The sequence below is a fragment of the Sinohyriopsis cumingii genome, chromosome 11 (genome assembly GCF_028554795.1).
Source record: "Sinohyriopsis cumingii isolate HCF-2022 chromosome 11, ASM2855479v2, whole genome shotgun sequence".
In the NCBI taxonomy this organism is placed as follows: Eukaryota; Metazoa; Mollusca; class Bivalvia; order Unionida; family Unionidae; genus Sinohyriopsis; species Sinohyriopsis cumingii.
Window position 1 is genome coordinate 86,093,212 of NC_142971.1, and position 13,237 is coordinate 86,106,448.

General features: G+C 36.8%; 1 protein-coding gene across 1 annotated transcript in view; it reads right to left on the reverse strand.

Moving 5' to 3' along the window:
• Nucleotides 1-13,237, reverse strand: part of LOC149788899 (plexin-A1-like) — a 336,630-nt gene that overhangs the window by 209,718 nt on the left and 113,675 nt on the right. The window contains exons 9-10 of the mRNA XM_089975025.1: nt 10,546-10,648; nt 3,737-3,848 (exon numbers count right to left, since the gene is read on the reverse strand). Coding sequence (XP_089831151.1) covers nt 3,737-3,848; nt 10,546-10,648 — 215 coding nt within the window. The remainder of the gene's footprint in view (nt 1-3,736; nt 3,849-10,545; nt 10,649-13,237) is intronic.

Sequence of the window (13,237 nt, forward strand, 5' to 3'; positions counted from 1 at the left end):
CCAAAAGGTCTAAAATCCAGGCACAAAACTGCATTACGACCATGAGCAAATTTTTTGGGGGGGGAAAAAGCAGTCCCAAAAATGAGGTTTTTCTGGCTGTATTTTGTAGTGCAACTAGAACTTCCAGATTATTTGGCATCATTGTAGAGCTATACCTGTCTACTTTTTTATAATACTACCCATGCTGGTGTATCTTAAATGACCTTGATGCTGCAGAACTTGGAAATAGAGTACAGCCTCATCAAACCTACAGGTGGGATTGGGGCCGAATCAGTTAAATATGGTAATATTTTCAAGCAAATTTTACAACCAGTGGAGCTTGTTCCACAGAAGTGTACCAGAAAATTTGAAGCCTTTTAAAATTGTTCTGTTCTTGGTTTTGGTGCTTGAAGGTTTCCACATGACATTGATAGGAACTGATACTGTGTTGAAAAAGGCCTGACTAAATCCTGAAGATACTCTGGTGCAGATCCATGTAGACATTTATATACAAGAACTGCCTTGTGAAAATCTATCCTGACATATATTGTGAACCATTTGAGTTCTATAAATAATGCTTTTGAGGGATGATCAACAAATGCATCTAAAACAATGTGCACTGCCCGTTTTCTGAAGTTTATAAATCCTGTTGAGCTGAGATTTGGCTCAGTTTCCACATGTAACTGAACTACCAGTATTATCCATTATTAGAAGAATATATGAATTGTAGTATACACTGCAAGTTTCTATAGATAAATATTTCTTGATTCTGCCGACAGTTCTGGATGATAGTGTTTTACAAAACCTGTCAATATGGTCATCCCACTGTAAGTGATTATTTACAGACACAAACATTACACATTTGGACTTGTGATAAATCTTTTAGGACTATTTTGGATTTCATTCTCAATTACTCAAGTTCTTTTGAAATTTTCACTTTGTATTCTAGGGAAACATATTATTTATTGAATTTTTCTAAACCTGGTCAGAAGAATGACCTTGTGAAAAGGTCAAACACTCAGGATTTGAAGAAAAAACCTTACTGTATATTTTAATGTGTTCATTCTTCAGATATTAAATTCCATTATTATTATTATTATTCCATGGTTAGTCTCATTTAACAGCAACTTTTATGCAAAGTTTCACTATTGGTTCACATAATATCTATACTTGTACTAAATATTAGGGCCAGACTTCTGGTGTGTCACAAAGAGAAATATGTTACATTCAGTTCTGGTTGGTGGTCATTGTTTGTTCATTTCCAGAGTAAAACAATAACCAAAAGTTAGAACACTGTAGCTTATTCACTGTGTGGCACACTAGAAGCATTACATTCAAATCTGATCAAAATAGAGCATCAGACAAACTTTGGGCTATTAAATGATCTTTAGAGTATTTAAATGAAACACAGAGAACAAGTCTCCTTTGACACTGACATGTTAAAAGTGACTGAATATGCCGACAAGATTTTAATTTTTTTAGCACAGAATCAACTGGGGGACAGATTCCAAACTGCATGAGTTATAGTCACCGTGTTAATTTGGAGAAGGAGAATGGGTGTTGTCAATAATTTCTTTTTTTTCAATCACAGAAATGAGTGTCTGTGTCTGCAGCAATTGTTTTGCACCTGCAGGAAGTAAAATGTGAAGGATCTGGTTGTTAGTCATCTTTGCTTCCATACTTGGACTTATTCTCCATAATATTTTCCTTGCACAAGGATTTGTTTTATTCCTTCTCCTCTGAAGATAACACCATAATGCCAACCAAATTTTATTGAAGACATGAAATTAATAATAAAATGTTTTAAAAGCATTCACACAGTGTGAAACAGAGGGCTTGATGACCAAAATGAGTCCTGCACTGGATCTAATGGAGCAACCTGAAATGGCCCAAAAGGTTGAATAAAACCATTTACACATTAGCATTTTGTTAGGATGCATTATCTTTATCCTGTCATGTAGGAGAATGGCATATGGTGTATGCAGAAATACAATCAATCTGTCAACATATATAAAACGGCACCACCATTACAATGTTACATTCTAAAGATAAATGACCATCAAGTTGATATGTGTATCAATAATGTATCATATTGTAGGTTGTGTATCAGGAATCATATTGATACATGACAGATGTGTATCATTTCATCCCAAGGAGACACCCAGGGCAACTTTTGATACAGCATATCCTAATAAAAATTATGGCATGCTTGATCACAATTAGCTTAGCTGTGATAGAGAAGAATTTTTTTATATATAAAAATGGTTTTCCATATCACTGTAGTCGAAGTGATATCATTAGTATGGGAGACATCCAAGACAGAGTTTTGAAACAACATGTGTACTTTCACATTCCTATGATGTTTAATTGATCTGGCTCAGCCATTATGGGGAATAATTTATAAACAGGAATTCAGGGGCCCTGAGTGGCCGAGTGGTCTAAAGCACTCTCCATTACGGATCACTGCCATCTCACCTCTGTCTGCGTGGGTTCGAGTCTCAGATTTGGCCAATGTGGGTATGTGAGAAAGCTTGCCAGTAGCTTCTCGTGGGTCGGTGGTTCTTTCCGGGGTTTTCCTGGGTTCTTCCTCCACCATTAATACTGGCCACCATGTATAGCCGTGTGCTGAAAAATGGCGTTAAACCCTACAACAACAACAACAAACAGGAATTCGATATGGTAGCTAAGGAAACTACACTTGCTAGGGGTTTCAACCCAACCACAAGATTGACACAACACAAACTAAGAAATATTGTTACCAATTTATATCAAAGAAAATTCTCTTGTTTTGGTAAGCTGATATCAGGTTCCCCATTTGGCTGCAATGGAAGCCACACTAATGCTAGAGAATTCAATCAAGGCCAAATTTTGATAGAGCATTCCTTAACAACACTCACAAGTTTAATCAAACCTTGTTCAGTCATTTCTAAAAGAAAAGTTTAAAATAAGTATTCCACCTAGATGCAAAATTCCACAATGTTGTCAAGAGAGACACTCCAGACACAATTTTAATAGTGTGTCAAAATAAAGATTACTACTATGTTTGATCAAAGTATTTCTAGTGAAACCAATGAAAACAGATTTTCCAAATGGCTGCAGTAAAAGTCACAATTTTGTCAAGAATATCATAAGAAACATTTTAACAAACTTGGATTGAAATTATTTTGACCATTCTAGAGAAGTTAAAAACATATTTATCAACAGGTTCCTAAGGAAGTCACACCATGACTAGAGGGACCACCCTGATAAAAATTTGACAGAGCATATCTTTAGAAACATTCCTACCAAGTTTCATCAAAGGGAATGAGTTGTTCTAGAAAGAAGTCTAAAATAGATTTTCCATTTTCATTGTTATTAAAGCTACACCACTGTTAAGGGAGACAATCCAATCAAAAGTTTTGTAGAGCATGTCCTCTGAAACATTCCTAACAAATTTCATTAAAATCGACTAATTGTTTTTCAGGGAGCTTGACAGATGACAGACTGTACATGCAGGATGCATGACATATGCAAGGTCTTACAGCCTGGTGAGCTAGAATTTAGTGATTTGTCAATATGCAAATCTTTAAATAATGACCTAAATATCTACCAGGTTTCACAACAATCAAACAAAAACTGAAGCTAATTGCTTTTCGCTCACAAGGTTGTGTAAAAGACCTGATGGAAGGAAGAGAATGCATGTGCAATCCGATATACCTCTTACTCTATGAGGTGAGTGTATAATTAACTACAGGTAAAGTTGAAAGCTTCCCATTACCTGATCGTATGTAAGATTTGTGGGACAAGAACCATTGGTACTGCAAATCACTATATTATTGGAAACACACCAATTACATCCACCATTACTTTCTGATGTACAGCTTTTACACCTGAAAATATAGAAATAGCATGAATTAAAGTTAAAAGTTTATGTTCAACAAATACAGTGAAACTTGTCCTAATGGTAACTTTTATTCAGCAGTCACCTGTTCACAATGGCCATTCTATCCTCCACTGTAAATTTCCTTTATAAATGTCCTGTATATAAAAGTCATCTGCCTTCTGTGGACAGCAGCCAAGTGTTTCATAACCAACAATGATTTCTCCCTGCCTTAAGTGATCACTAGAATGTATCAACATTGTTCAGTCTGTGCAAATTGAATTTTGCTTTACGATGAAGGCATAGTTTAGATAAAGGAATATCAGGTGAATAGATGTGTGAACATTTCTTATCTAGCTTGTACTTATCTTTTGTCTGCCTGTGAATTAAAGGTATCTCGGAAGAAAAATTTTCATCTTTGTGAAGAGATAAGAGTTACATCCCTTTTCATTTAGGTTAGGGGTCATTCAATATTCAAAATGTTTATATAAAGGTGGGTAAAGGTTCAGTTCATGGGTCACAATGAATAACCATATATGGTTTCTTTTGATTTTCTGTTCATCACACAGAAGTTGAATGTCTTTTGATCTTGGCAAGTTAAGCATCTGACTAATAGAATCAACAAGCTAAGATTGATGTATAATTTTTTAAGTCTGTGATTATTTCATTTATAGGATGGATTAAGATGAGCAGGATGAAGTAATCTTGTGTCGAATATAAATTTTGGAGAGAACACCATGTATCATGTAACTATGAATTTGTTGTATATTGCCCATAAAACAACAACAATAATAATAATAATAATAATAATAATCATGGTTTTTGGTGATGGGTATTTCTTCAACAACCAAAAAGGTGAAGCTGTGCACAGTAGTCACCTTTGTACAACAGCCAGTTTTGCCTCTTCAAGTGAGTGACCATTAGTGACAGGTTTGACTGTATGTGGCTTTCACATATGTACATAACAATTATATAACTTAAATCTATACTAATACTGGTGTAAGTAGATACTAAATATACAATATGCTGTCAAAATAGAGCAAAATTATCAGTAGATTTTTACTTGACACTTTAACGTCTTGAGATAATATATAAACCAATGTTGTTCATGAGCAGGAACACTCAAGATATACCCACCACCTTGGCATTCATTGGTATCTTTCAAAGAGTGTAGAAAGTAGGCCATAACAATCCAGTTTTGGCATATGATCCTTAATCCCATGATGTACCTATTAAGGCCAACCTGGATGAAAATGTTAAATGGTATGGAAATTAGAGTACTGTGGCCACATCATGTGCTCAATATCAAGGTGAAAATGTCATGATGACCCAGTTCTTGTGTCTCCAGTATGTACAAAGATGCATCCTCACTGTAAATTTTGTAACATTAGGAAAAGTATTTTGGCAATTAAAGCCCATACACAACTGGGGGCCCTGATTGGCCGAGTGGTCTAAAGCGCTCTCCATTACGGATCACTGCCATCTCACCTCTGTCTGTGTGGGTTCAAGTCTTGGATTCGGCTAATGTGGGTATGTAAGAAAGCTTGCCAGTAGCTTCTCGTGGGTCAGTGGTTCAGATGCCATATTTTCATTTAGGGGCCAAGCAACTCTTTTGGTGAAAACCCCATGTCAATATGACAAACCATTTAGTAGAAAAAATGGTAACAAGGTTTTAAAGGTGGCCACCATAGCAGCCATACCGAGGGACAGGTTGGCATCATTTTCATTATAACCAACTGTACACCACAAAAATTCTTTTCATGAAAATACCATGTCAATATGAACATACATTCTGAAGGTGTGCTGATAACAAGATTTTCAAATGGTCTTAAATTCATCAATATTGGATGTCAGACTACAATATTCACTTGGGACTAACTAGATATCATAATAAGTCTTGTAGCAAAAAGACCAAGTAAATACCACCATCTATTCAGGAAGATTATTGATCATAAGATTATCAAGATGGACATCACGTCAACCATTCTAGAAATTAGATCAGCACCATTTTCATTTAGGACCAACAAGACATTATTAGAAGTCTTTAAGAGAAAAGCCCATGTTGGTATGCCCATCCCTAAGAAGTAGTTACAGTAAAAAGATTTTTTAAATTGCTGCCATTCTTGCCACACTGCATGTCCAAGGGACACCATTATCATTTAGGACCAACTAGTCTTTGGGATGACCTGTTCTTTCAGTGGCAATTATCCCAGTAGGTAATGAGGAGTAGCAATAACAAATTTCTACTAACAGCTGGGATAATAAATCATAGAAAATGGATCACATAAATACAGTTTGGACATACACGATCATCTTAAGATGCACCTGCAATGTTAGTTCGATGTCACAGATTAAGTGGTACATGAGTTATAGCTCCTTGTTATAAAAAAGAACTCCATCAACCTTGAGTGCAATGTTACAAAGCCTTAAGCAAATAATAATGTCATACTATGGCACCAACTGCCCTAACTTGAGTAAGGGGCATGGGACTATTCTGGACAATTATTCCCATCCATGGCTATGCAGGAATATTAGCTCTCCTTAATGTTACTTTCAACAAGCTCTTCAAACTTTGGTCTAAATATTTTCTGACTACAATTTTACCAAGTCCTGTGCTACATGTATCCAGTCATGTCAATACTACATACATCCAGCCATGCCAATATTACATACATCCAGCCATGCCGATACTACATACATCCAGTCATGCCAATACTACATGCATATAGCCATGCCAATACTACATACATATAGCCATGCCATTACTACATACATATAGCCATGCCAATACTACATACATATAGCCATGCCAATACTACATGCATCCAGCCATGCCAATACTACATACATATAGCCATGCCAATACTACATACATCCAGCCATGCCAATACTACATGCATCCAGTCATGCCATACCAATACTAAATACATCCAGCCATGCCAATACTACATACATATAGCCATGCCAATACTACATACATCCAGCCATGCCAATACTACATACATATAGCCATGCCAATACTACATACATCCAGCCATGCCAATACTACATACATATAGCCATGCCAATACTACATACATATAGCCATGCCAATACTACATACATATAGCCATGCCAATACTACATACATCCAGCCATGCCAATACTACATACATCCAGCCATGCCAATACTACATACATATAGCCATGCCAATACTACATACATCCAGCCATGCCAATACTACATACATATAGCCATGCCAATACTACATACATCCAGCCATGCCAATACTACATACATCCAGCCATGCCAATACTACATACATATAGCCATGCCAATACTACATGAATCCAGCCATGTCAATACTACATGAATCCAGCCATGTCAATATTACATGCATCCAGCCATGCCAATACTACATGCATCCAGCCATGCCAATATTACATGCATCCAGCCATGCCAATACTATATACATCCAGCCATGCCAATACTATATACATCCAGCCATGCCAATACTATATACATCCAGCCATGCCAATACTACATGCATCCAGCCATGCCAATACTACATACATCCAGCCATGCCACATCCAGCCATGCCAATATTACATGCATCCAGTCATGTCAATACTACATGCATCCAGCCATGCCAATACTACATACATTCAGCCATGCCAATATTACATACATCCAGTCATGTCAATACTACATACATCCAGTCATGCCAATACTACATACATTCAGCCATGCCAATATTACATACATCCAGTCATGCCAATACTACATGCATCCAGTCATGCCAATACTACATACATCCAGCCATGCCAATACTACATACATCCAGCCATGCCACATCCAGCCATGCCAATATTACATGCATCCAGTCATGTCAATACTACATGCATCCAGCCATGCCAATACTACATACATTCAGCCATGCCAATATTACATACATCCAGTCATGTCAATACTACATACATCCAGTCATGCCAATACTACATACATTCAGCCATGCCAATATTACATACATCCAGTCATGCCAATACTACAAGCATCCAGTCATGCCAATACTACATACATCCAGCCATGCCAATACTACATACATCCAGCCATGCCAATAATACATACATCCAGTCATGTTAATACTACATGCATCCAGTCATGCCAATACTACATACATCCAGCCATGCCAATACTACATACATCCAGCCATGCCGATACTACATACATCCAGCCATGCCAATACTACATACATCCAGTCATGCCAATACTACATATATCCAGTCATGCCAATAATACATACATCCAGTCATGTTAATACTACATGCATCCATTCATGCCAATACTACATACATCCAGCCATGCCAATACTACATACATCCAGCCATGCTGATACTACATACATCCAGCCATGCCAATACTACATACATCCAGTCATGCCAATACTACATGCATCCAGCCATACCAATACTACATGCATCCAGCCATGACATTAATACATGCATCAAGCCATGCCACATTCAGCCATGCCAATACTACATGCACCCAGTCATACCATTACTACATGCATCCAGCCATGACATTAATACATGCATCAAGCCATGCCAATACTACATGCATCCAGCCATGCCAATACTACATGCATGGTGTGAACATTTAATGAACGATGCACTATGCTAAAATTCAAAAAGTATAACTAAATTTGTGTTTGCAAAAATATGACCCAATGCAGACCAAAAAGTAAAAGTTCAAAAAATATTACAATTTAGAAAATGTGCATACATTGCCAAAATGGCATTGAACTCTAAACAGGCCATCTAAATATGCAAACTAGCATGTATATCAAATCTAATTTGTAAGCCACACATTGTTTTGTCTACTTGTATTATCAAGAGGACTGTGAAGATTATATTAAATGCCCACCAATAATTCTTGATGTAGGCACTAGTAGGGTATGGCTGGATCTGGAAATTACCGACATTATTTTCTTATTATACATACCATGATCATGACAGCTGACCCAAAATCTGTACGTTTTTTTTATTACACATGTGACCTTTGACATTTAGACCCAATTACTTCCTCCGTACCTTACATGCAAGCACTCCATAACCTTCAATTAAGGTAAATATAATCCTAAAACTATTTTTATTCTTCTTGACCATTGAAAAATCAATAGACTTATGTTTTGTCCAAAGAGTAAGTCATCAACATGAAGGTTCATGGTCACTAACTGAAAATTTTGTGCAAATACCCATTTTCTTCTTTTAGTCACAATGACCTTGACATTTAACTTTTCTTCTTCACTCAACAAAATGTTTGGTCCAGATCTGTGACTTAGAACTAATGTTGTTGTGTAGAAATCAATTTTCTGTCACAGTGAATATAACCTTTGATCTTTTGACCCAAAATCAATAAACTTTATCATTATCCCAGTTCAAGCCATCCACAAGACAACGGTAGACGGTGGCGAACTGGCATTTGTGTGCCAAATAAAACTGGTAACTGACATGATAATAGTCAACATCATAACATGCTCTGTGGGCATGGGAAACATTCTGACATTTTGCTTGAAACAGGTCACGTATTGTTTGAAAAGAAACTGACAGAAAATGCATAACGGATGATACCTGCTGATCACAGGACCATACCTAAGCTCAATTGGAACTGACAGAAAATGCACAACAGATGATGCCTGCTGAGCACAGGACCATACCTAAGCTCAATTGGAACTGACAGAAAATGCACAACAGATGATGCCTGCTGAGCACAGGACCATACCTAAGCTCAATTGGAACTGACAGAAAATGCATAACAAATAATGCCTGCTGAGCACAGAACCATACCTAAGCTCAACTGAACTGATAGAAAATGCACAACAGATGATTCCTGCTGAGCACAGGACCATACCTAAGCTCAGCTGGAACTGACAGAAAATGCACAACAGATAATGCCTGCTGAGCACAGAACCATACCTAAGCTCAACTGAACTGATAGAAAATGCACAACAGACGATGCCTGCTGAGCACAGGACCATACCTAAGCTCAACTGGAACTGACAGAAAATGCACAACAGATAATGCCTGCTGAGCACAGAACCATACCTAAGCTCAACTGGAACTGACAGAAAATGCACAACAGATAATGCCTGCTGAGCACAGGACCATACCTAAGCTCAACTGGCCTCCTGGCTGATAACATGCATCACAGCCAATCATTCAATTAACGTATCCATATACCCAGATATTTGACAAAAATAAATCCAAAATGTTCATCAGAAAAGTGTACATTTCAAATTTGATGACAATTTATTTATCAGCAATGCATCAACAAGCAGCTATTAACCAATGCATGACAGACACTGGGACAAACCATTAGCTCGCTCAATGCATCACAGACACTGGGACAAACCATTAGCTCACTCAATGCATCACAGACACTGGGACAAACCATTAGCTCACTCAATGCATCACAGACACTGGGACAAACCATTAGCTCACTCAATGAATCACAGACACTGGGACAAACCATTAGCTCACTCAATGCATCACAGACACTGGGACAAACCATCAGCTCACTCAATGCATGACAGACACTGGGACAAACCATTAGCTCACTTAATGCATCACAGACACTGGGACAAACCATTAGCTCACTCAGTGGCCTGAAGGCAGGAGAGATAGAAATATTTATACTGAAAACTGAATCAAAATGCAATGTTTCTTACCTTGAGAAATTTGAACAGTTGTAGAAGAGGAAAGGCAGCGATGTCAACTTAGCAGTCTGATAAGATTTCATCATATAGATATCCAATTTGGCCATTGTGTGTGCTAGATTGGAAATAGAAGATATGAGGCTTTTAGATTAAAACCAATTAATGTTCCTATGAATGCATGGAATTTCCTCCACGTTTTTCTGCTCCAGGATAATCCTTGAAGACAAGTTTCTAGAAAATATTTCCATACATAAAATACTTTAGTTCATAAGAGACTCAAACAAAAAGCCCATTGCATACTGTCAACAATTCTTCAGATTTTTTTGAATTGGTCATAAAAACAAATATAAAATTGGAAGGCCATTATGCCATACTAATTTAGCTGAATTCTGTTCATTAGTTTTTAAGAAAGAGTCATTTAATGATCTTGTTATTTTTTAGTAACAATTGCAGGATCCTTCCTGTCAGATTTGGTGAACTTCTGTTCAGAAAATTTTTAAAAGAAGTCATTTACCTATAAATATTCTAAGCATAATTAAAATTTGCATATAAACTCCAGCGTAAATTTTTGCCATATCTATTCACAGTGAATGTTCGAGGGATGAATGCTCTTGGTACTGCCATACAGGGTAAAATATATCAACTTTTCCACTTGGAAAATAATACAAGTTGCAAAGCACAACTACTGCATAACATCCTTTTTGGCATTAAACAGTTCTTCACTGAATATCCAGTTTCTTTAGAATGACAACATTTACAGATGCCCGCAGACTTTTGTTACTTAACTCTGTGAATTTTATACAAGAAGAGATAATGGACTAATATACATTATTCAAATTAAGATGTTCAGTTGGTTCAAATAGCCAGTAGTGCTGACTCGTGTGTTAAAAGAATTCTCATGTACCATCATGTCCGCACTCAGTCACATTATCCTTCCACCAGGATGGCCAGTCCTAACACTAACTCATAATGCTGTGTGCCTAGCAAGGCAGCTGTACGTACCATTTTTATGAGTATCTGGTGTGACTTGGCAAAGGTTTGAACCTATGACTTCCTGCACCTGAGGTAGAACCTCTAACCACTATGCATACATGACACTAAACATACATACATGCATGTATACATACATGCATGCATGCACACATGCACACACACATGCACACACACACACACACAAACACACACACACACACACATACACACACATACATACATACATACATATATATATACATGTTTGATTCCATAATACACTGTAACACTGCTGAAAGAGAACTGTAAGACAAGTCACAATCAAGGATATAAACTTTTGGACATGCAATTCAAAATGAAGAATGAAAAATCCTCAAATGAAAAGATTCAAGATTAATAGATAAACAGAATCAGACACAAAGCCTCTTGTATGAGCTCTTTATATTTCTACTGCCAAATATAATGTACCAGTATGTAATATCCACATCTACTGGAAGGATGTTGGCTACAATGGTGTGACAATAAAGCTAACCTGATGATCAAGTTCATTACTACAATGTACACTCTGCAGGCAGACAGTACCATTATTCAGTCAGCATGAAGTGGATCCTACCTGTATGCATAAAAAGGAACCTTAAGACTGATGCCTTTTCTACCGAAATATTCTGAATCCATCCTTGAAGAAATTACAAAAGTGCCTGAAAAAATACTTTTGTCACAGTGCAGAGCTTAATATTTGTACAGACGATGAATTATTTCTAACTATCACTATGGATTGTAAGACTTTATTGACTACTGTATCAACAGATGTTCTCTCTCATTTTCTGTGTGAGTTAGGGTTACAGGCTCTACTATTCACCATGTGCATTGCTATGATAGTAGTGTGTGACTGCTACTTCTAGCTTCTAATAAGTGCTTCTGATTAGTAACTAACAATACTTTACACATTCATATTCAGTGTGGATGTGGATGTGGTTATCCAAGAAGTGGAGGGACATATACATGAATAAAGACATGCAGACCAATGTAAAGAAAGAAGAAAAGATGAATGAGATTCTTTGTATGAAAATAGTGTCTTCCCACTAGGTTTTCTAGTAAAACGTTGGATAGATTCATTCAGTTTTTTATAATATTTGGTCTTTATACTTCCTTCTTTCTTGGTCAGTTTCAATGACACTTTGAACACATTATTGTCTTATCATGCAGAGGAAATGGGATCTAAGTGCCGAAGGACACACAAGGCAGAAAACATATACTGGTTTGCACAGGTATCAAGCCTGTAACCCCCGGATTAGAAGTATGATGCTCACCTTTGCTACTGTACATCCCCTTTCTAAAATTTTAATATCATACAGGATTCACATTTGTGGCTTTTAAAAAAAGGAACTTGGAATTCATTTACTTCCAAGATAACCATTTGTGAAATGTTTGTACATTTTAAACTAAACACAACAGTATAACTGATGGTATCAAAAGTTATGAAATCAGCACAAAATATGACTATAAAGCAAGTTTCCTAAGAGCTGCAAATCATGTAAGATGTACCATTTTGAGCAGACAAAGTAAACTTCAATCGTCATTTATACTGAACCAAAACCTATACAGTAAAGATGACCATTATGGCCAAGCACATTCAAAAATCATCCATTCCAACAGAACTTTATTCATTTTTATGTGACCTTCAATTGACTCTTTTTTTCTTCAGTCAATATTGATGAACCATTTGCCTTTT